General features: G+C 41.1%; 1 protein-coding gene across 5 annotated transcripts in view; it reads left to right on the top strand.

Moving 5' to 3' along the window:
* Positions 1–17,259, top strand: part of hivep2 (human immunodeficiency virus type I enhancer binding protein 2) — a 100,037-nt gene extending 82,778 nt beyond the window's left edge. For all 5 annotated transcript variants that reach the window (XM_020714613.2, XM_020714615.2, XM_020714614.2 and 2 more), the window contains 10 exons: positions 53–206; positions 392–479; positions 570–2,190; positions 2,270–2,427; positions 4,239–4,414; positions 4,614–4,715; positions 5,972–6,806; positions 7,344–7,437; positions 8,026–8,145; positions 14,819–17,259. In XM_020714613.2, the coding sequence (XP_020570272.1) occupies positions 53–206; positions 392–479; positions 570–2,190; positions 2,270–2,427; positions 4,239–4,414; positions 4,614–4,715; positions 5,972–6,806; positions 7,344–7,437; positions 8,026–8,145; positions 14,819–15,427 (3,957 nt within the window). In that variant the 3' untranslated portion in view covers positions 15,428–17,259. The remainder of the gene's footprint in view (positions 1–52; positions 207–391; positions 480–569; positions 2,191–2,269; positions 2,428–4,238; positions 4,415–4,613; positions 4,716–5,971; positions 6,807–7,343; positions 7,438–8,025; positions 8,146–14,818) is intronic.
* Positions 17,260–20,927: the final 3,668 nt, after the last annotated feature.

The raw sequence follows: 20,927 nt of genomic DNA, 5'->3' as shown, positions 1-20,927 counted from the left end.
TACCCTCTCATTGGATCTTGTTCATTATTCACTCACATTGATTGGTTTACAGGCCTCACTGAGTGTGTATCCGGAGGGAGTCCTTCAGGACATAGGTGGAGGACAGGTGTCAATCAAACAAGAAAACCTGGAGCATGGGGTGTGGCCCATCCCATCAGGATCCCCCCACAGCAGTAGTGAAATGGCCATCAGAACCAGGAGACCAGGTAATATCACAGGTTAAATATTAAGAGGATGTTCAGGAAATGTTCCATTCCTCTGCTAAATGTTCAAACCAATGCTGGCAAAGAGCTGTCCTTCATTTAAAACACTCTGAAACCTTCTTTGACATAATAAACCATTTTTGTTCCAACAAACCATTTTATTCCAAACCATCTGGATTTGTTCACAGTCGTGGGGTCTCACCAACAGCCCCCCCAGCATGTCTTCCGGCAGAGTATCAGTGATGACAGCCTACAAGATGAACCTTGCTTTGGAAGGTCAGAAAATAAGCTGCGCTGCACAAAATTCAAGCTGACCAGACGTTTTGATAGTAGGAACTCAGACACCACACCTGTCTTCCTCAACAGGCCCAAGCAGCACCGTCTTCAGGCCCAGGGCTCTTCCTCTGAGGGAGAACATCCAGTTCTTGAAGTCAGAAATAGGGATTTAATCCAGCAGTACCAGGGTGGGGTCCCTTTTGCTCCTTTTTCCCAGCCCTGTGCGTTTTGGAACCAGGAGGCAGAAAAGGCAGCCAGACAGCAGCAGCAGCTCCAGAAGCTTCACCTCAGATCACCAAGCAGCCTTCCAGGACCTGCAGCCCCAAAGCAGTCTGCTCAGCAAGTCTATGACCCCCAATTGTACGAAGGAAAAACAGAACATCAGAGCACTCATATTTACTCCCCCTCTTTTCCATCTCACATAAACATGCTCTCACCTGCCAACTCCGTGCTTCAGAGGCACCTTCAACCCACCCAGAACCTGAGCTCTAAGACCACTTCGCCTGGTTTGGTGGTACCTGTTCGGATTCAGACATATGTTCCAGTGTTTGGTAGTGCCACGTACACCAGTGTTAGCCAGTTCATGTCATGCCATGCTAATGAAGCTGACGCTTTAGGAGCAGACCGGTGTGAGAACAGCACGCTTGGTGGTGTGAGACCCTGCAACCCCCCTGGAGGCATAAGCAGATCCGGATTCAACCTGTCCCTTCTGCTAGGACACACTGACAGTGATCTTCTGCGCTCGTCTTTTTGGAAGGGTTCAGAGAAACACCTGAATACAGGCATCCCGCTTTCACTGACTTCAGGAACCATTTCCACCACAGACGCCTCTGGCTCGGCCATCGGAGGCGGCAAGCGCATGCTGTCCCCCACCAGCTCCCTTGAGCTCTTCATCCAGTCCAAGCAGCAGAAGAGGGTGAAGGAGGAGAGGATGTATGGACAGATTGTAAAGGAAATGAGTGCTGTAGAGCTGAGTGGAGCTGAAAGAGGTACAACACCTGAGAAGCAGGGGGGCAGTAATCAGAGAGCCCCCCTCAGGAGCAAAGACTCTGTGGATGAGTGTGAGCGGATGTCTTCTTCTCCCCCACTTTCTGATCCCCCAGCTGCCACCAAGATTGCCGTCCCTGTCCGTTCCTCGGCCCCTCACCTCTCTGATGTCCCCCAGGGTGACAGTTTCCCACCCCCTCTCCAGATTGTCACAGAGCGTGGTCTGGTGTCATGCAGTCAGGATTCTCCTGAAAGGCTGGATGTGGATGACGTGAGTCCAGGTCCCAGCTCCAGCCCAGAGCCCATGCTGTCCTCCAGCGATGCAGAGAGCTCTGACAAACAGGCCCTGCTGCTTAAGCCCGCTCCCACCCACAGCTCAGGAATGACAGGGGGAGCACAGTCTCTGCTCTTTACAAACCTGTCTGAGGTCCAGCAGCTGCTGCACTTTCCCAGCCTGCGCACCACCAGCAGAGTCAGCTGGTGTTTCCGTAACTACACCAAACCCAACAGCACCCAGGCCGCCTCCCACTGCTCCGTCTACAGCTCCTGGTCTGTAAGCACCCACAACCCCAACCCTCTTAACATCAGTACAAAGGCTGCCCTAGCTCTGCTGCGATCAAAGCAGAGGGAAAACACTGAATGGCTGTTCACGCTGGCAGCCATGTGCCCCCCCAGCTCTGGAAAACTGGTGTCTTCTGTGGCCTGGAAGCTGATGTTTGATCAGGTATGTCCTGACATCTGCAGACATGTTGCTGTGCTGGTGTGCATCACTCACAGCTGTTGTCCCTCACCCACTGCTGCAGCTGAAGCCGGACTTGGGGCCTGCTGACCTGAATTGCTTTGGGAGGAAGATGAAGGGGGTGGAGTCCTGGGAACGGTCAAAGGTCGAGCTGGGGGAAAAGGTGGCGTCTGCCAAGCAGCTTTCAACTGAACCGACCCGCATCAAGATCTTCGAGGGCGGGTGAGTGCAGAACACAGGGGGGAGCAAGTGACGGTGTTTGGGGGCGACCGTTTCATTCAAAATGCACAGATGCTTCAACATCTTTAATGCCTTCAGATGTGATTTTCTGATGATGGAATATGGGGGTGTGGGTCCTTCCTGGTCTCCTCATGCAGGTTTAATTTGGGAAAAAGGTCAAATGTTGGTAAGAGTAGTGAAAGTAGGGATTACTCAAGTGAAAATGAAACATTGTTGTCTAAATATTGACTCAAGTAAAAGTTGAAAAAAAGAACTGTTAAATACACACAACTAAAATACTCAAACAATTTTCTATACTTAATATTTAATTTTTTTCCTTTTAATATTTTATATTTAACACATTAAAATTAAAAGTAAGGGGGGACTAACCTCTTTTTACCTGTTTAAATGTAACTCATCACTATCCACCTATGGAGTTCAGATTAAAACAGAAATATTTTTTATATCTTCTAAATATTCCATTCAAACCCACTGAGTGACTGAAGAGCGTAGCCCGTGTTCCTTTTCACATTTCCATTTGCTTCAATTCTCATTTCTTTGAATGCAAAATAATTGAATTACTGTGTTGTTCTAAAGCTTCATTTACAGTGAGGTACGTCCACTGACAGCAAATCCCCATCACCCCAGTAAGAGAAAGTCCTGCAGGGTCATCATGGTGGAGCTGGACCTAACAGCTTAGAGGTCTGAATCCCCCACACAGGGCAACCTGTGGGACAGATCCACACCTGAAGAAAAGCTGGCGGGCTTATCTTAAGGTTTTTCCAGTGAATGGAAAATAAAACCCATCTCACTTCAGTGTAAGGGGGAGGGGGGTAACCATGGTCCCCCGTTGAGCCACCCAGAGGGCAGATAAAACGGAAGGAATGATGGTTATGGGTGGCATCAGCGGGACATTTGTCCTACCTCAGCATGTGACCTCCAACCACTCAGTGGCTCCTCCCACATGCAGAAATCACTCCAGTCTGTGGTCAAACACGGGCATACAGGAATGGTCAAAATGATCTTCCCCTCACTGTATTTTATTTCATTATTAAAAAGGGCGAAAGAGTAATTAGTAATCTGTACTGGAGTACAGTAAACCCTTGTTTTTCGCGGGGTTTACGATCCAAAAAGAACCTGTGATAGGCAAAATCCGTGAAGTAGAAACCTTTATTGTTTTAACAACTATTATACAATTAAATACTCTATTATACATTGAAAAGAAAGAACAAATCATTTTCCAGGCTCAAGCATTTGTTTCACAAATAAAAGTACTTTAGAAACGGTTTTTTTCAACAAATAACTTCTGTTCTGTACTGTCAAATAATAATTTGAATCATCAATGTGAACAGAAGGCTTCAAATCGCTGAGATTAGCCCCGCCCACCACGACCCGAGAGTAATTGGATTAAACGGGAGAAAATTTAAAATGATTATGAAAAAATACAAAGTACAGTCAGAACACAATGCACCATGCAAATCCGTGAAGTAGCAAAACCGTGAAAAGTAAACCGCGTTATAGCGAGGGATCACTGTACAGTTAAAAAGTAATTTGATTAGTTTCAGAGCTTTTCAAAGGGGCATGATGAAAAACAAAATAAAACAAATGTAAATCTTGAAAATATGAAGCACATTTATTGCTGAAGCTCTAATAAATAAAAGGGTTCTGGGGGAAATGCCAGAATTAGGCCAACCCCAGCAAAGCACAACTTGGAATTTAGCTGATGTGTTGAAAAAAACATGTTTCAAAGAGGCCGCTGACTTCTCAGCCCTTTGAAAAATGAAAATAAAGTTGCCTCCTTTTTTGCTCTGCAGGTATAAATCCAATGAGGACTACGTTTACGTTCGTGGTCGCGGCCGAGGGAAATATATCTGTGAGGAGTGTGGCATTCGCTGTAAGAAACCCAGCATGCTGAAGAAGCACATCCGAACACACACTGATGTGCGGCCATACGTCTGCAAGTTCTGCAACTTTGCCTTCAAAACAAAAGGTATTTTCTAGGTTTCCAGATGTCAGAGCACTGCAGAACTGCATGCTGGGTATTGGTTCCAATGCTCATGAACACTGTCTTCATCCAGGCACGCATGTTGAAATCTTGTCTGAAAGAATGAATGAGAGCATTTAAAAAGCATTTCATCATCAGCTGTGATCCCTCTTGATTAAGCGATGATGCTGTCTTTGTCTGACAGGAAACCTGACAAAGCACATGAAGTCCAAGGCGCATATCAAAAAGTGTCTGGAACTGGGGGTGTCCATGTCTTCAGTGGAGGACACAGAGGCAGAAGAAGGAGGTAGGAGGAGTCACACGAATTTGCTGCTTCTCACTCCAGCATCTGCTTACGCTGCCGGAGTTGTTGAAGGCGTTGGGCGGTTTCTGGGTGGGGTTACTGGGCTGCTCCTGTTAGACTGTTGTCAAACAATCTTTTGTGGTCCTCTCTCTCTAAATCTGAAGGCAGTTGACCTTTAGTTGATGGTTGCAGCAGATCAGAGTTCAGCATCTTTTCCTGCAGTTCCTTCATCTTAAACCCTTCTTTGTCACTTTCTTCATTTGCTTCTATGGAAAAAACACTACTTTTCCAAAGGGGGCATTGTTCTGAGGAGGGTTAAAAAAGATTTCCCATAAAATATTCACATACGATGAATTAGTCTCAGTGGCTGCTGGCGTTCCTGAAAAGATGAGTGGTTTTTTGTCCCATTCATCTTCATTGTGGTGAAGCTGGACATCATTCAGATTCTTTTTAATTCTCTTCAGCTTTTCCAGTCTGGTTATCAGAATACTGACAAAAGTGGTTGGATGGATCTCCAAAATGTAGCCTGTAGGTAGATGCTCTTTTCCTGTCAAATGCAAAGCTAAGGTGTCTTCCTCTTCCTGGTTCAAAGCCCACACCAGACTAGGTTTGACTTTCCTGGGCTTATTTAGACCAAATATGGTAACAGGAAACTTGGGACTTCAGCGTCTGAACAACTTAAGCTTTGATCTTTTTTTGTTAACTCAGACTGAAATTGTTTCTCATTTTCTGCTGAGTTTTAGAGCAGATAAACAGGCAGTTGACAAAAATTTGTCTCAATTCACGAGCAAAGAGGTGTTACCTTGGCGCTCTGTCTTGGTTTTTTGGGGCAGAGGAGACACAAATGTCAGAGTGACTCAGACAGGCAGTTCAGTTCTGGACTCACAAAAACTAAAATCCCCAAACTAAAAGATAGTTTTAAAAGGTTGAGATATCTAAATCTTAAAGAAGCTTTCAGCTCGGGATTAAAAGCCTCCTTGATATATCAGGATTTAAGACCTGCAGGTTTGCAGAGATTTTCCCATGAGGCTGCGCTTTTCTGAAGTGACAAAAGTTCTGGTTCTGAACCAGTCGCTTCTCAGTGGGCGGTATCAAAATTCGGGATGTTTCCTTTACTCTTTTGTAGGAAGGAAGTTCTGCTGCTGTTTCATTCAACACAACTACTATGAATGAACTGTTTTTGTGTTGTTTTTCCCCCACCAACAATGTTGTCCTCTTGCTTTTGCCCCGCCTCTTTTTTCTTCTTCTCCTGCGTAAAGATGTTCCTGAAGATGATGGAGGATCTTCTGAGAAAACCTCCAGGCAGAGGTCTGTGGAGCACCAGTTCTCTGATGCCGACGATTCAGATGGCGCTGAGGATGACGGCGATGAGGTAGAGGATGAAGACGATGAAGAGGATGACTATGATGGGGACTCCACCCCCAAGACTGGCTCTCGATCCTGCAGTCCACAGCTGTACGCCCTGCCCCCCATGTCCATCGCTCACGTGGCCACCTTGAACCCTGCTCCTCACCTTCTTCACCCCACAGCAACTGATCTGCTCGGAACCCCCCCGAGGCCCCCTCTGCTTGGTTACTTTACCACAGTGCCAAGCATCCAGATCACCCCCCAGGCCCAGCCCAGTGATGCTGCAGGGAGGGAGCGCCTTCAAGCAGAGGATCCGGGATGCCAGCTGCAGCCTTTGGGCAGCAGACTATTGGCCCTGCCTTCCTCCTCCATGGATGAGGACCTACCAGATCTCTCCTCCCCCTCCTCCCGCCTTTCATCTCCTGGGTTGGAACCCCCTGGCTGCCCGTCGCCCATCTCCCCATCTTCCTCACCCTCTACGCACCGATACCTGTCCCCCTGTCGCAACCTGTCGCCCTCTGCCAGACACCTCTCCCCTCGGAGGGACATCTCTCCTCTTCGCCACATCTCCACAGCAGGGGGGTACCGGAGAGACCTCTCCCCAAGGAGGAGACATGCGGTGGTGTCCCCCCTTTCGAGGCCCCTGTCCCCTCGAGGAAGAGACTACAAGCGCGACCTTTCACCTCAAGGTCAACACAAAAGAATGATACGGCATGTCTCCCCATGCAGAGGACCCCTCCATCAAAGGTGACTTTCATTAATGGGTCTATATCATGCAAAGTCAACTTTTTGAGATTTGAAGTGTTTTATAATGTTTATTCCTCACTGAAAACAACCCAAAAGTAGTATTTTTATCTGTTCAAGGCTGATAGGAAAATTCTAATGACCGAGCATTCCACTGGCATTTAAACGCAGCACTTACGGACGAATTTGTGAGACGTGAAAACAGTCTCACGGTAGATCCGTGCGTAACTTTGGCTTCGTGTGTGCGTAACAATGGATTCGTTCGTGTTTTTTAAAGATGTGTGTGTGTAAGTAGTTTCAAGCTGTTGTAATCTTTATTTGTGCATACGTAAATTGCATTTTGTATTTTTTTCATTTTATATTTTTTTAACTTATACACAACACGTATTATGTGAGTAACAAATCACGCACAAATCCAAATTTATGCACAAATCCTAATTTACGCACAAATCAAGAATTACGCACGCACAAATCCGACTGAGTCTAATTTCTCTCCATATTAGACCGACTTTAATGAAGTCCTGTCATATTCATTTTCAGCCAGCAGGGGGTCGTCTGGGGGCCGAGGAGCACAGCTCGTCTTCAAGCAGAACTGCCAGTGGGAACACTCCAGACCTGCGCAGAGATGGAAACTGTAAGACTTCCTTTTTTAAAAACATTTGGAGACCTTGCCTCTAGGATAATTGTCAGATAGAGATCTGTTTTTCATATTAAAAAAGGCTAATATGAAAATAACAAGAATCAATTCCATAACGACTTCATATCCACAATTAGATCATTTCTAGTTCCATAATCCTTTTGTCTTTGTCCTTTTTTGTGTTTAACCCAGAAATAATCTTAATTTTTCACACTTTTTTAAGTTTGGATTTTTTCTGGCTTTGTTGTCCCAAAAAGTCTCATATTTCAAAAAAGATCCAAATTATTTTTGGGGATCAATGTGAAGCTATTGTCACGTTGTGTAGATGAAAAAATCCAAAAACATTTCAGGTGAGTCACACTCTTATCTTTTTGTCTGTGAGGTAAAAATGATGTGATGGTTTGTTTTAGTGTTTTTGTGAGGGGGGTCCCTGCAGCCTCAGCGGGATCAGAGCAGCTCTGTCAGTTTCTAAGCTGGGGGGTAACTGAGTCAGGAGTTTGCTGTTGGTGTTGATGGGTTAGGGTGGGGTTGATTGGCCATGCTTGGTAAAAAGAGATTTTTGTGTGTGTGTTTGTTTTCTTTCAGAATCATCCCTCTGGTTCCTTGTTACATGGAGAACAGGATCATAGATCCAACCAGAACAACCTATCCAGCGCCCCCCTTCAGGTCCTGTTCAGTCACCTTCCCCTTCATTCTCAATTCCCGGTACTTCCACTTTTTTTGAATATTATTTATCGCAGTTATTATTGTGCAACAAAGTTGTGGTTTCCAGTACCTGTGAGCCTGGAGCAGGTCGTAAAGGAAAGCAGGAGTTTCTGTGGGAGAATTCTAGAACAAGTATGGAGAGATTTTAAAACCGTTATTCCAAACACAACACTCACTGTTTCGAGCATTAAACTTAAAAGATTTTCTGTGCTCACAAATGGCATTTGCACTTGAAACAGACAAATGTACATCCTTAAATCATTGTGACAAATTATAGTGAAAAACATTAATGATTCAAGGATATAAAGTATATAAAGAATACTTACTGTGTAAAAAAAGCTTTTGATAGAAGGTTCAACAGTTATGGAGAAGACCAATGTTCACTTCCATCAACGGCCCGAGAGATCGGTCAAGATGGCGACCGATGCAGAAGCAACGCTCTTTTGTTGAGTGAAGAAACTATCCTCTATCCCTTACAACCAAACTTTAACTAACAGAAGTACACGCTACAGAAATCTAAAAGAACCAAGATCAATCTCCAAGCCTTTGAAAGAAACCACCTCTCATCTAAATCTATCTATTACCGCTGTTTGGGGTCTGGACAACGGCTAAGCTAAATCGGCTACATCGAAAACGGCTAAGCTAAGCTAAGCTGGCTACACTGCAGCCTGTGAAACCCGTTCCAGCTCATCATGAAGCCAAGCAACCTAAACACAAAACGTAAAGGAAGAGAACCTACCGTCCGTGAAGAAGGTATGGAGTTCGGAGTTCCTCTTGATATTGAGAAAACAGCTAGCTCTCCAACTGCTGTCTCTGCTCCAGCTGCTGCTGCTAGCTCTGATCATGACTACACTAGCTCCGGTCTGCCGCCTGACTCTACTCCAGATACGCCAGTTAAACCTAAGGGAAAAAAGCAAAAAGCTGAAATGTCTTTGTCAGAATTACAGAACAACATTCTGGACGCAATTAACACGCGGGCTGATAATCTAGAAGGCCTCATCAACAAAAATACTTTAAGTATTGAGGGCCTGAAGAAATCCCTGGACTTTGCATTTGCAGAAGTTGAAACTCTGAAAGTGGAGATGAAAGAAGTCAAAACTGCAAATGAAAAATACGACCAGAAAATATCAGAACTGCTGCATAAACTTAATGAAGCTGAAAGATATGGTCGAAGATGGAACCTCAGACTACACGGTGTGCCGGAGGGAAACCCTGAAGACATCAAAGCCAAAGTCACCAACATCTGCTGTGCTGTGATTCCCAGTTCTCAGGAAAAAATTACAGGGGATATCGACATGGCTTATCGTCTCGGAAAGAAGACAGGAGCAACCGACAGACCGAGGACGACATTCATCCGCTTCACATCCATATCGACCAGAGATCTTCTGTGGAGAGCAGCTTAAAGGAGCGAGTACCTCAGAAACAACAAACTGAGATTTGCTGAAGACCTGACCTCAGAGGACAAAGCGCTGAGAAATAAGCTGTGGCCCATTATTGAGGCTGCAAAGAAAGAAGGAACAAAGGCTCATTTTGCAGGTATTCGTGTCATCATAGAAGGCAAAGAAGTACGACCAGAAAACTTTCACCAATCCCAAATGGACACATCTTCTGCAGAGGCCTCCTCCACCTAGGATGCTCTGCAAGCACCAGGACAGACTTGTCACGCTTTTTCACTGAGGCAAGCTTGAAAAGGTCTGGTTTGATTTGGGCTTTTGCTTTTCAAATGGTGAACTTTTACAGGTGATTTTGCACACTTTCCCAAATATGTGAGCTGGTAAAAAGAGGATAGCAATAATTCAAAATAATAAAAAACATATATAAATAAATAGATTAAAAAAAAAAAAAGACTAAATATATTTTCCCTTTTTTTACAAATGGCCTATTTTTTAAATGCACTTTTTGTTTTCTGTATCCTTCTTCCCTTATTTTTAATGGCCAATTTTTGACAAATATTTTTTGCCGAACAAAGAGATTGTTATTAACCCATATAGCTCTGCTGTTAGTAATGGAATAGAGATAGTTATTTGTTCAGTACTTGAGTTTTTCTCTACTCTTATAGTACTTTTTCTATAGTTTTTTCTTTTCTTTTCTTTTCTACACTGTCGTTCTCTGTTCTTTCTCTTAATGCCAGGGGGTTGAGACAGAATGTCAAACGAAAAGCCTTATTTCTTTTTGCAAAGCAACAGAAAACCGATTTCTCCTTTTTTCAAGAAACACATTCAACTAAAGATGATGTACAGTTCTGGAAGGCGCAGTGGGGGAACCATATCTGGTTATCACATGGCTCAGAAAGAGCAGCAGGTGCTGCTGTTTTGAAAAACTCCTTTAATGGAGCCGTATTGCATTCTGATGGGGATCCTAAAGGTCATTTCTTTGTTCTGGTCCTTAATACTAATGATTCTCTTGTATTACTTGTAAACATATATGGGTACAACGCAAAATGTGAAAATGACTTATTGTTGGAGAAATTAGAATCTCGTCTTCTACACTGGTTATCCAAATATCCAAATGCCTTGATTGTGATGGGAGGGGACTTTAATGTTGCTCTGGATGGTCTGTTAGACAGATGGCCTCCTAGAACTAGTAATTCTATGGCCTCCAGTTTAATACGAGTCATGCAGAAATTTCAGTTAGTAGATGGAGACATAAGAATTCTAAAGTAAATTCTTTAACCTGGAGCAATAAATCCCAGACCAGCTTTTCTCGCATAGATTTTTGGCTGGTTTCAAGCTGCCTTGATGAAAATTGTATAAATGTGAAAATTCTCACCACTCCTTTAACAGATCACAAAGCTATTTCAATCCAGATATTTTTAAATCCAAACACTTGTTACAGAAATTCATACTGGAAATTAAATAACTCTATCTTGCAACATGATAAGGTGTCCAAAACCGTTTGCTTACTAATTAAACGTTTCTGGCAGAAAGCTTCCTTAGAAAAACAGTTTGGCAGAAATTGGGAAATTCTAAAATTTGAATTATCTAAATATTTTAGAACATATGGAAGCTCATTTGCTAAAGCTAAAAGATTTGAAGAGGAGAGCTTAATTTCAGAAATAACATCTTTAACACAAAAATCTCCTGTTGACTTAAACGAAAATGAGCAAAAACACTTAATTAATCTGCAAAATAAACTGGATGACATGTACCGAAGAAAAGCTGAGGGAGCCTTTATAAGAAGCAGGAGGAGATGGATGGAGGAAGGAGAGCAGAATACTGCAGATTTCTTTCGCCTTGAAAGACAAAATGCTAAAAATAATTCAATACAAAAATTAAATATTGATGGGAATGTTACAGATAATCCTAAAAAAATAGCCAATTACTGCTCTGACTTCTACACTAAACTTTATGAATCTAAATATTGTGAAGAAACTTCTAATCTCTTCTTACAATCTCTCACAGACACCAAGGTAATTGAGTCTGATTTGAAGGAATTCTGTGATAAACCACTATTGCTACATGAACTTATATCAGCTATTGAACACCTCAAATTAAATAAATCTCCAGGCACAGACGGCTTAACCTCTGAATTCTATAAAACATTCTCCGAACAACTTTCTCCTTTCCTCCTCCATTTATTCCTGGAGAGCTTGAACAACAACTTCCTTCCTCCTACTTTAACCCAGGGCCTTATAACATTAATACCCAAACCTAAAAAGGATTTACTCCTCATTGACAATTGGCGTCCAATCTGCCTGCTTAACAATGATTATAAAATACTTGCCTTAATCTTCGCTGAAAGGTTAAAAAAGGTTTTGGATAATATAATAGATGAGACTCAGTCTGGCTTCATGCAAAATAGACACATATCAAATAATATCAGATTAGTACTTGATTTAATTGGTTATTCAGATTATTGTCCCGACGAAAGCTTTATTCTTTTTCTCGATTTTTACAAAGCCTTTGACACAATTGAACACAACTTCATACTCCATGCGATAGAAAAATTTGGTTTTGGTCCTTTCTTTAGAAGAGCTGTTAAAACCATGTATGCAGGAGGAAATTGTTCTATCAAACTTCATGCTGGGACTTCTCCTCGATTTTTACTAAAAAGAGGAGTCAGGCAGGGATGCCCTATTTCCCCTTATTTATTCCTCCTCTGCACCCAGCTCCTCACTGACTCTAGAAAACTCAGCTCACTAAAAGGTATTTCAATAGCAGACCACACAGTCACTATCAGCCAACACGCTGATGATACCATCCTCTTTCTAAAAGATCATTCTCAGGTACCGTTAGCCATTAACCTGATTAATAATTTTTCCGTTGCATCTGGACTCTGTTTAAACATAAAAAAATGTGAATTATTTGCTCTTAAACACTGCGACGTCCTCTCTATCTGTAATATTCCAGTGAAAGAGTCCATTACCTACCTAGGAATCACCTTCTCTAAAGATAAAAAAGCCAGATGCCAATTAAATTTTGACCCAATTATTAATAAAACACAGACAAAGCTGAACCATTGGCTCCAGAGAGATTTATCATTGAGAGGCAGAGTTTTGCTAACTAAAGCTGAAGGAATCTCTCGCCTAACGTACGCAGCCTTATCCCTCAATGTTGACAAAAAAGTCCTGAAAACCATTGACAAAATTCTATTTAACTTTATTTGGAGGAACAAAAATCATTACATTAAAAAAACTGTTGTAATGAACACTTATGATAAGGGTGGTCTTAACTTTCTAGACTTTTGCACATTAAATAATACATTTAAAATTAATTGGCTAAGACATTTTATTAAGAATCCAACTTCAATCTGGAATTTCATACCAAATTACATTTTCTCCAAATTAGGAGGCATAAACTTTCTTGTATTCTGTAACTATAATGTACAAAAGATCCCAATTAAGCTTTCTTCCTTCCATAAACAAATGTTGCTTTCCTGGTCACTCATCTACAAACACAATTTTTCTCCTCACAGATACTACATATGGAACAATAAAGACATTACTTATAGACATAAATCTTTATTTTATCCATCATGGTTTAATCAAAACATCCTTTTGGTTCATCAGCTGTTTAATTCAAACGGAGCTTTAATGTCACATGAAGAATTCTGCTTCAACTACTCCATCAAAATACCAAAAACCGAATTTAACTTTGTTTTGAAAGCAATTCCTAAATGTATTATTACATTATTCAAAAGTTCATCATTGCAAAGTCCAACTTTATTGCCAATTGATCCGACTAAAATAGAAATAGGCCAAATTTGTTTTTCTTCTTCACGCAACACAAATCGCCGTATACGCTCACTCTTCCAGAAGGATGTTGTCTCCATTCCTTACGTAGTTTCTTTTTGGAATAATTTAGTTTATCATTTAGAATGGAAAAAGATTTGGAATTTACCAGCAAAATACTTTTTAACCAATAAAGTGAAAGAAATCTCATTCAAACTAATCCATAAATTCTATCCAACCAAACTATATCTACATAGGTTCAAGGAAGTTATTGATGTTACTTGCTCTTTTTGTCAAGAACACCCAGAAGACGCTGTACATTTATTTTGGTCGTGTCCCTTTTCCACCACTCTCTGGTCTAAAGTTTGTCATTTCATTTCTGCCCACATTGACCCTGACTTCCGCCTGTACTTAGAAAATATTATGTTTGGCATCACCCACTGTCCATCTCATAAAAAAGAACAGTTGTACCTCATTAACCTTTTGTTGTTTTTATGCAAATGGCACATTCATAAATCAAAAGTAACGAATCATACCCCTCATTTCTCCATCTTTATTAATGAGTTCAAACAATACATTAAGACAATAAGAAACTCTGATAATAAGAACGCCATCAAAACATTAGATCTGTGTATTAGTTTCAATATATATGCATAAAATGTATAAACCCCCTGGCTTGTTCCTTCGTTGTTGTTCACTGTTCAACATTGTTTTGTATTGATTTTTTTACATTCAATAAAGTTTGAAAAAAAAAAAAAAAAAACAACGGCCCATCAGTCCACGAGCTGATTGGAAGAATCTCTGACCAATCAGCATCAACCTTCATGTCCATGTCTGTGATTGGCTGGCTTTTGTGACACATTTGGAACATAGTGCCCTGCTCTGTTTCAAGTGCAGATAAGAGAGAATGTCTCTCAAGTAAAAATAGCTTTACTGCACATATTTTTAAGTTTTAAGAGTCCAACTGTTTTGTTTGCATGTATTTTTGAATCTGTCAATCATTTTTTTTAAGAACACAACACTTTTAAAGTTACATGCTCAAAACAGTGAGTGTTGTGCTTGGAATAGTGGCAGAAAATCCAATGGCCTCTTGTTGCCTGGCTGGAAATATCAGAATGGTGAAAAATGATGTGTAATGCAGAGTTGGTCTTGTGCACAAAAGGTCAGACAATTCTCCCCTCATGTGGGGCCTCATTTCTAAAGGTTGCGTACGCACAAAAGAAGGCGTACGCCACTCTCTACGCAGTAGTTGAGATTTATAAAAAGCAAACTTGACGGGAAAATGTGCGGTCCTTCACTCAAGCTCTGACCCAGGCGTACGCACAAAAACGGGTGAAATGAGAAACAGCTACACCGAAACACGTGAAAGTGAAGGTATAATAAGGGGAGGGGTATTGGAGCGAGGGTCCAAGGTGGGGCTTTTAAAGCTAGTTTTAGACTATTCTATAAATCTGGGAAGCTGTCAGTATCCTGAGGAATCACCATTCTCCTTTCTGGTTTCAGATGCCCTCGTCTTTGCCATTGATCCCCATCGGGGGAATCCACATGGTCAATTTTGCCCCCACACCCATAGGTTCTTGCCTAGACCAGCAGGGGGGGGCATCTGCCGTGTCCCACTTGACTTTGCAGAAGAGCACTTCAGAGGACTCCAACTGTGGGGAGGCCAACTTTCCACATTTCAGCTCCATAAGCAAGAGGAGGGGTCCAGCAGAAGGACAAGGGGCAAGGGAGGCAAGTTCACCTCAGCAGAGGGAGGGGGGTGGGGTCAGACTTGAACAGGAGGAGGGCATCCAGACTTGCACCCAAGCCATCGCCTCACTCTGCATTGACTCAGGTGTAAGGCGGGCCATGGGAAATGAAGGAAAAGGTGGCAGTGCTTCCCCATCCTTCTCTCCCTTCCCTCCCCCATCACTGACTATTGGCTGCATTTCATCGCTGATACCCCATCCCTCTCAATCTCCCCAAAACCCTGGGAATCAGCACTTGAGCAGCCAGGAGCTCCGACCTATTCCTCCCATAGCCCCCCCCTCTGCCCATGTCCCCCACAGCCCTGGATCTGACCCCCAACTGTCTCCATCAGCATCCAAACCTGCCAACCCGGAGAGTGACTAGGAAAGGAAGCAAGAAGAGGCAAAAGAAGAACACAAAAGTTTTCCAGTTCGGATAATTCTAATGTAGGAATCAAGATTTTGCACAATCTGCGCACTTGTCTTCTAACTGCGCACATGTCCTCTGACTGCGCATATGTCCTCTGACTGCGCACTTGTCTTCTAACTGCGCACATGTCCTCTGACTGCGCACATGTCCCCTGACTGCACACATGTCCTCTGACTGCGCACACGTTCCCTGACCCTCTGATTGCGCATTTCAGGTACATGAAGAAAGTGTGTGTGCACGTTTCTCCCCTTTTTCCCAGGCCCTGTCCATCAAAGCTCACAGAGGGCATCCGTGCAAATGCGTGTGCACATTTGATTGAGCCTGGACCAAACTCCTATCTTTAAAAGAAAACGGTACACCAACAACAGACTTGTACGTGCGTGCCTTTTTTGTCCTAGTTGTAGAATGAAACCAAGGTGGGCGTGAACAGAACACCGTCACATTTTTGTGAATCAGCTTTTAGGAAATGTCCTCCCATTGTTTTTCTGGACACCTTAAATTGATGTGAAGATATAGATATTACATATGGTTGCACTAAAACGTATTTTTATATAAGTGAAATTGAAAGGATGGCTTTTTGTGTACAGCAGCAATTCTATAATACTATTTATTATTGTTTCATAAAATGTACATTTTTTTTCTTAAACGTGGTGGATGCCTTTTCTATGTAAAGCATGGATTTTTGCTAATGCTTACTTTAGAGCCAGAATATGTACACTGTAAATTGGCTTTATATGTCAAACCTATTTATATGCTCTTTGCTTAAAAGTATACGCACATAGATTTATGAGAACATTTAGCCAGTATATGAGTAATACAGTTAAAGAGTCTGCTTGTTGGCATCAATCTGCACTTAAAGTAGGAAACAGGAATGTGGGGGCCATTGTTTGTACATTTTCGCTGCTGCTCGTGTTTTTAATCTTCTTTCATGGTATCATTTTACATTTCTGAGTTATACAGGCTCAGATTGATTACTGGCATTAAGTGAATGAACCCGCGCCTCGGCCTTCTGCCGAAGTGTTGTGCTGTTTCAAACCTACATTTACCTTTCATATAACTGGGAGAACTTTGATGTTGTTGAATGATAAATGCAGAAAGCATTCCATGTAAATACAGATTCATCTCCTTCAAACCCAACCCTCTCTTGTACATCGAGGCCAAGGCAATCAACCCGCATATTTATATTTTTCTGGATTCAGAGTAAGTTTCTGACCAAGCACCTTATGCATCCTCAGATTTTACAAAGATGTCTGGAAAGTTGGAATGCTTCACAGCTGTGACACTGATGCTCTTCGCGTTGTTTTCTGCAGCCACGTCCCCCCACTCTGTTGACAAGGCTTATTTGGAGCTAAGCAATATTTAGCCTAAAATCTGCTCACCAGCAGTGAGTGTGTGTGTTGCAGGGCACCAGGGTGCCGTTCAAAAGAGCAGAATAGAGCAGCAGCTGCCATGAAGGTTTCTGCCTGAAATGTCTTTGTACTCTGTATCAATGTTTCCTTAACCATTGTATCTTCTTCTTACAACATTTTCTATTGCAATGCTCCCTCTGTTCTGTAAACTTTTTTGATGAAAATGTCTAAAGGTTCTTATTGAAGCACAAGTCATGATGTAGAAGTGACTCAAATACAAAAAGGAGAAAATAAGGTAAAATTGCATATAAAAGGGTAACTTTTGTGATGGTGTTCTGTGGAACTAATACATTATTATGTATCACCTAAGTTGCAGCAAAGGTTGCAGAAGTGGAAGAAATGAGTTGTTGTTTCCAAATAAATATTTAAAAAAACAGACTATGTGGTTCTATGTGCAATCTTTGTCTGGTTTTCTGAATAGATGAAGCACTTTGGTCCACGTAGCCCTTGTGCTATCTTAGATGACCCCCCCCCCCCCCCCCCCCTTCCATTGAGGTGTTCTCCCTACCATGACAAAGGTGGATAAAGGTGGAAAGATTTCATGTAATCCATGGACACCAGTGAAGATCACAAATCATTGAAGAAAAAAGGTTCAGCGCACTTTCTAGTGGGTCTAGATGACCCAACCTCCAATGTTAAAGTGCCTAGGATAGCACAAGGGCTAGGAAGGTGAGGAGACGCTGGGTGTTGTAAGACCCAAGGACAGCATGCCGGTACAAGCCCCTCCAAACCCATGGCCGCACAAAGAGTAATACCCCCCCCCCGTTGGCCAGGAACCTCAGTGATGGCTCTTTGGCCAATGATGTTACGGCCTTTTTGCCTCAATTTCTGCAGGTAGAATGCCCTGATAATGGTGGCCACAATGGACCTGCTCAGGTTTGGAAGAACTCTTAGTCATGAACAATGACATGGTCAATGACAGTAACTTCAATCGTGTCCATAATGATGGTGCGAAGTTGTCTTGCTCAACTTCCTGTTCCTCCTCTGATTTGAACTCCTCTTCCTCCATGGCCAGCTCTTCTCCCTCCTCTGACTCAAATTCCTCTTCCCTGACTCTTCCTTCATCCATTGTGTTTGTTTGAAGTCTTCATCAAACTGTGCCCTCTGAACTTGCTTTTATACATGTGATCACAGCGTTAGCAACAAGTGTCTTCAATTCTGAGTTGTGTGTCATGAATGGCACCTGGTGTGTTCATTGTGTTTAAATATTGCTGACTTTGGAAAGCTTTTTTGCATCACATGAGCTTTCATTTGAAAATATGAGCAGAGTTCTTTTGCAACTTGTGTTTAAGCAAAGAAAAACGTGAAGATTTACGAGAACGGAGGATTGTGTTTTATGAAGTGTCTTAATGTGAAATGTGTTCATGATATTGGAAAAAGGTGGCTAGATTTAGTAAATGTGTTTTGACAACTGGTTATTTGGTTTAGGGGATTGGCTTTTGTGTTTTAACATTTTAGAAAAACTGTAAATAGTCCACCAGATGGGGTTCACAAATTTCCACATGGTAAATTCAAAACACAGAAAATTCACACACACAGTAAATTCAAACACTGTAAATTTACACACAGTAAATTCACAAACAGCAAATTCAAACACGTTAAATTCACACACAGTAAATTTACACACACAGTAAATTTACACACACAGTAAATTTACACACACAATAAATTCACACACAGTATATTCAAACACATTAAATCCACACACAGTAAATGTTCACACAGTAAATTTTCACACAGTAAATTCAAACAGTAAATCTACACACAGCAAATTCACACGCGGTTAATTCACACAATAAATTTACACACACAGTAAATTAACACAGTAAATTCAAACACAGTAAATTTACACACACAGTAAATTCACACACAGTATATTCAAACACATTAAATCCACACACAGTAAATTTACACACAGTAAATTCACACGCAGTAAATTCACACAATAAATTTACACACACAGTAAATTAACACAGTAAATTTACACACAGTAAATTCAAACACAGTAAATTTACACACACAGTTAATTTACACACAGTATATTCCAACACATTAAATCCACACACAGTAAATTCACACAATAAATTTACACACACAGTAAATTAACACAGTAAATTCACACACAGTTAATTTACACACAGTAAATTTACACAGTAAATTCACACACACAGTAAATTTACACACAGTAAATTCACACACAATAAATATACACACACAATAAATATACACACAGTAAATTCACACACAGTAAATTTACACACACAGCATATTTGAACAAAGCAAATTCAAACACAGTAAATTCAAACACAGTAAATTATCACACATGTTAAATTCACACAAACAATAAGTACACATAGTAAATTCCCATACAATGTACACACAGTAAATTCACACACAGTAAATTTACACACACCAAATTCAAACACATTAAATTCACACAAAGTATATTTAAACACATTAAATCCAAACACAGTAAATTTTCACACAGTATGTTCACACACAGTAAATCCACAAAGTAAATTTTACACACACAGTAAATTTACACACACAGTTAATTTAAACACAGTAAATTCACGCACAGTAAATTTACACACACAGTTAATTCCCACACAGTAAATTCACACACAGTAAATTCCCACTCACAGTAAATTCACACACAGTAAATTTAAACACAGTAGATTCACACACTGTAAATTCACACACACAGTACATTTACACACAGTAAATTCACACACAATAAATATACACACACAATAAATATACACACAGTAAATTCACACACAGTAAATTTACACACACAGCATATTTGAACAAAGCAAATTCAAACACAGTAAATTCAAACACAGTAAATTATCACACATGTTAAATTCACACAAACAATAAGTACACATAGTAAATTCCCATACAATGTACACACAGTAAATTCACACACAGTAAATTTACACACACCAAATTCAAACACATTAAATTCACACAAAGTATATTTAAACACATTAAATCCAAACACAGTAAATTTTCACACAGTATGTTCACACACAGTAAATCCACAAAGTAAATTTTACACACACAGTAAATTTACACACACAGTAAATTTAAACACAGTAAATTCACGCACAGTAAATTTACACACACAGTTAATTCCCACACAGTAAATTTACACACAGTAAATTCACACAGTAAATTTACACACAGTAAATTCACGCACAGTAAATTTACACACACAGTTAATTCCCACACAGTAAATTCACACACAGTAAATTCCCACTCACAGTAAATTCACACACAGTAAATTTAAACACAGTAGATTCACACACTGTAAATTCCCAAACACAGTAAATTCACACAGTTAATTTACACACAGCAAATTCAAATACATTAAATTCAATCTCAGTAAATTCACACACACAGTAAATTCACACACAGTAAATTCAAACACATTAAAACCACACATGCCTCTAGACTTTGGATACATCTTTTAGTCTTTGTTCACGTTTGTTTTGTGTTTAACCCTTGTGCTATCTTAGATGACCCCCCCCCCCCCCTTCCATTGACGTGTTCTCCCTACCATGACAAAGGTGGATAAAGGTGGAAAGATTTCATGTAATCCATGGACACCAGTGAAGATCACAAATCATTGAAGAAAAAAGGTTCAGAGCTCTGTCTAGTGGGTCTAGATGACCCAACTCCCAGTGTTAAAGTGCCTAGGATAGCATAAGGGTTAAAAGTTCTAGTTTTTTGTCAACCTTTACTTGTGCTCCAACAGAAATGTTGGAAGGAAAACCAAACTCTTTACCTTAATTTTCCTGAAAACTGTTAGCAAATTGAAGAGCTTAACCTCTGGCTGTGATTTTTACTGTAACTGAGAGACTTTATTAACCTTGTTGGAATCCCTATACCAACATAGTTCCATCCAAATGTTCTTCATCTTTCAGATCTGGTTGGTGTTAGTTGTGTCTAGCTACTTTTTTTCATTTTTGATCTGAAACTGAACCTTTACTGTCACTGCAAACAGTAAGAAGTACAAGCACCATAAATTTGATTAGAAG

Source organism: Oryzias latipes, chromosome 24 (genome assembly GCF_002234675.1).
Source record: "Oryzias latipes chromosome 24, ASM223467v1".
NCBI lineage: Eukaryota > Metazoa > Chordata > Actinopteri > Beloniformes > Adrianichthyidae > Oryzias > Oryzias latipes.
Note: the sequence above shows the minus strand (reverse complement) of the source record. Positions and strands in the feature narration are given on the sequence as shown.